Source organism: Echiichthys vipera, assembly GCF_963691815.1.
Source record: "Echiichthys vipera genome assembly, chromosome: 2".
Classification (NCBI taxonomy): Eukaryota; Metazoa; Chordata; class Actinopteri; order Perciformes; family Trachinidae; genus Echiichthys; species Echiichthys vipera.
In genome coordinates this window covers 955940-960367 of record NC_139827.1, presented here as the reverse complement: position 1 = coordinate 960367, position 4428 = coordinate 955940, and the positions used below count along the sequence as shown (strand labels likewise).

Below are 4428 nucleotides of genomic sequence, written 5' to 3'. Positions count from 1 at the left end.
AAACAACTACAGAGGGATGCAAAACTACTACAGAGGGATGCAAAACTACTACAGAGGGAAGCAAAACGACTACAGAGGGATGCAAAACAACTACAGAGGGATGCAAAACACCTACAGAGGGATGCAAAACAACTACAGAGGGATGCAAAACGACTACAGAGGGATGCAAAACTACTACAGAGGGATGCAAAATGACGACAAAGACACACAACGACAACAAATAGACGCAAATTAACCACAAAATGAACACAAGAACATGTAAAACGAATACAGATAAATCACAAAATGACCATAAGAAGTTGTAACAGGACAAAAAATAGACAACACGACCACACAGAAACATAAAACGACTAAAAATGATTCACAAAAACATGCAAAAACACTAAAAAGATGCAAAACTACTATAAATCAACACACAACCACGATAACAAGACGCAAGCGAACCACAAGAAAGTGTGAAAACGACTAAAAATAGACACAAAACGGTGAAACAAGCATAAAACCACTAAGAAAAAGATGCAAAACAATCACAAAAACATGTAAACAGAGTAAAAAGATGCAAAATGATGATAAACAGACGCACACGAAGAACAAGAACGTGTGAAAACGACTAAAAACAGACTAAAAATATATGAAAAACAATCACAAAGGGATGCAAAACGACTACGAAGACACAACAGAGACACAAGCATAAAACAACAGATGCAAACGATGCTTCTACACGTTCCTGTTCTTCATGTGCATCTATTTGTCCTTGTTTTGCATCTTTTTACATGTTTTTGTGATTGTTTTGCAACTATTTTTAGTGGTTTCACACTTTCTTGTGATTAATTTGCATCCATGTGTCGTTGTGTGTTGATTTATAGTAGTTTTGCATCTTTTTGCATGTTTTTCTGGTTCATTTGCGTCCGTGTGTCGTAGTCGTGTGTCTCTGAGGTCGTTTTTCATCTTTTTATGAAGCTTTTGCAGAAGATTTTTAGTCTCAGTCTTTTTTTTCCTGTTTAAATAAAATAAAATAAATAAACTGACGTCATGGAAACACACTGACGGGTTCACGCTCACGCTGCATTCACTCGTCTTTACACCTGAAACTGATCAAACACACTCCGGCCTCCGCGTAGTGTCCGCGTCACACTCTGACGGCGTGTTCACGGACGTCAGCTGAGGCTGTGAACGCAGCGCGTGGCGCCGCGGCGGTGACCAGACAAAACCGCGCCCTCACGAACCTGAGAGGCGTGAACGATGGTTCCAACTTCCCCCAACATCACACTGTTCCACATGACCTTCAACAGCCTGTGTGTGTGTGTGTGTGTGTGTGTGTGTGTGTGTGTGTGTGTGTGTGTGTGTGTGTGTGTGTGTGTGTGTGTGTGTGTGTGTGTGTGTGTGTGTGTGTGTGTGTGTGTGTGTGTGCTCCTGGTCACTGTGGCAACAGTAACCAGGCAGCAGGACGAGCTGCGCTGCTGCAGGATGATGAGGCGCTCACAGATCTGCAGCTTCATGTTTCTGATGACGACACGTTCGTCGCCGTGACGACGCCACCGCCTGAATAACAACGAGGACGGAGAGAAGTCCAGGTGTTCCTCAAACGCAGCATCCTCCACCTCAACGGGTTCCTCATTTATCACACACACACACACACACACACACACACACACACACACACACACACACACACACACACACACACACACACACACACACACACACACACACACACACACACACACACACACACACACACACACACACACACACACACACACACACACACACACACACACACACACACACCTGTTCTCACAACAACAGCACCCAGCAGTATCTCAGTCCCTAGGTGACTTTGCTGGGAACCGAGGGGTCGCCGGTTCGAGTCCCTGTGTGGACCATGAATGGAGGGTGGACTGGTGGCTGGAGAGGTGTCAGTTCATCTCCTGGGCACTGCAGAGGTGCTGTCGAGCAAGGCACCGAACCCCCAACTGCCCCCTCGCTCTGACATCTCTCCATTGTGTGTGTGTGTGTGTGTGTGTGTGTGTGTGTGTGTGTGTGTGTGTGTGTGTGTGTGTGTGTGTGTGTGTGTGTGTGTGTGTGTGTGTGTGTGTGTGTGTGTGTGTTAATGTTAACGATGTCTGTTGCACTCTGTCACATTAGTTATTGTTTGATGTGTTTGATGTTTTTATGCTCATTGTTTCTCGGATCCTTTCATCTTTGTATTAAAACTGAACAATAATAAACAAATGAAGCTTCTTGAATCTTGAAAACACTTTTCTTCTGAACTCCAGTTTGTTTTTTTTCTCTTTGTCTTTAAAACTTTTAACAAAGAAAGAAAAAAACGCTTCATTCACAGAAAAACAGGAAGAGGAAGCTTTTGTCCTTCTTCCATTCACCGTTAAATTTAATTAAATTAAATTTAATTAAATTTAATTAAATTAAATTAAATTAAATTAAATTAAATTACATTAAATTAAATTACATTAAATTAAATTACATTAAATTATATTAAATTAAATTAAATTAAATTAAATTAAATTAAATTAAATTACATTAAATTACATTAAATTAAATTAATTTAATGAGCTGAATAAAACTTTAACAATGGCTCAAAAATCACATTAAAAAATCTGAAAGCTGAGATTTTTTTCTGTTCATTTAAAAAAGAGAAAAAGATTTAAGGACAAAATACGACTGAATAAATCTTTATTCAGAAATATATGTGTTTATTTTTACATTGATTTATTTATTTTATTTTTACATTTTTTTCCTGTATGTTTAAAATAGAGAAATTTATGGGTAAAATAAAAAGGCTTTAATAAATATTAATTTGATAAATAATAAAAATATATGTATTAATTATTTGCATTTATGTTTTACATTTTTTTCAGCATATTTAAATAAAGAGACATTTAATGTATAAATAAATATTCACAGAAATAAATTAACTAATGTGAAAATAAATATTTTGTATTATTTTATTTGTATTATTGAATTGTATTTTTACATTTATTAAATTTTTTAATTCTGTTTTTGTTTTTATTCGTCCTTATTTATTTCCATGTTTTCATTTTTACAGATTTATTATTTTACTTTAGATTAAAAAATAGAAATTTAATGTTTAAATATTTACAGAAATAAATAAACATAAATATTTTATTTTACCATTAAATTCTCCTTTTTTTATTCCTCCTTATTTCCACGTTTTCTGATTGTTTTTACACATTTATTATTTGTCTTAATTTTTCTTTAAATTAAAAATATATTAAATTCATATTATATTAAATATATAAATAAACATTTACAGAAATAAACCAACATAAATATTATTTTATTTTATTCCTCCTTATTAATTTCCACGTTTTTATATAATTTTACACATTTATTATTTTACATTTTAAAGGTTTTTAAACATTAAATTGTTGTTTTGTGTTTTTTGCAGAATGTGAATAATAAATAAAGGTTGTTGCCATGGAAACAGATGATTCAAGCAGAAGCGTGTTCACACTCACCGGCATCATCGTTCCTCCTGCACCGTTAATAATAATTATATTAATATTATTATTCCGGCTCCGGCTCGACCTGTTGCTCCCCCGGGGCCCGTGGTCCGGTCCGGTCTGGTTTGTTCCGGTCCGGTCCAGTTCGGTTTCCGGTTCCTCTCGTCGGGACCGAGGAGCTCTCTTCACCGCAGCTGCACGCGCCGGGGCTCGGGTCCGTGTGAGCGTCACCGTGAGCGGATCATCACACACCGGGCACCGGCGGCAGGGGGCGGGGCTCCGCTCACAGGATATCAGCACACCCGGGGCTCTTTCACAATAAGAGCCGCGTTTGTTGTTGGACTGAGGCTGCGACAGGAAGAGAGACAGTAACACTTCAAAAATAAAATAAATAACACTAAAAACAGGTTATTCAGACATTTTCATATGGAGAACAATAAATAATTAATATAAAGAACAATAAATAAATAAAAACAGAACAATGAAAAATAATTTGTTATTCAAACATGTCAAAAATATGAAAAACAATAAAAAGTAAATTACAACAAATACAAAAATAACACAAAAAAACAGCTTATTCAAAAATATTAATATAAAGAAAAATAAATAATTTAAAAATAAAAAAATAAAACAGAACAATAAAAAATAATTTGTTATTCAAACATTTATGTGAAGAGCAATAACAAATAAATTAAAACAAATGTTTAAAAAAATCCTAAAAACAAATAAAACACACTAAAAAAAACTCATTCAAAAATATTTATATGAAGAAAAATGTAAAATAAATAATAAAAAGGAGCCCAAGGATTCAAACAACAGTAAAAAATAGAAAATGTAACATGAACTAACAAACTAATAAAACCAGCAAAATAAAAACAATATGGAAAAAATAGGTTTTTAAAAATAAAAAGGGACCTTTAAAAAAACACTTATTTAAACATTA

At 34.8% G+C, this 4428-nt stretch overlaps 1 protein-coding gene across 1 annotated transcript in view; it reads right to left on the bottom strand.

Moving 5' to 3' along the window:
• tp53bp2b (tumor protein p53 binding protein, 2b) overlaps positions 1 to 3590 on the bottom strand; it is a gene marked incomplete at its 3' end in the record, with an annotated part of 21566 nt that extends 17976 nt beyond the window's left edge. The window contains exon 1 of the mRNA XM_083932708.1: positions 3501 to 3590. Coding sequence (XP_083788834.1) covers positions 3501 to 3509 — 9 coding nt within the window. The 5' untranslated portion in view covers positions 3510 to 3590. The remainder of the gene's footprint in view (positions 1 to 3500) is intronic.
• Positions 3591 to 4428: the final 838 nt, after the last annotated feature.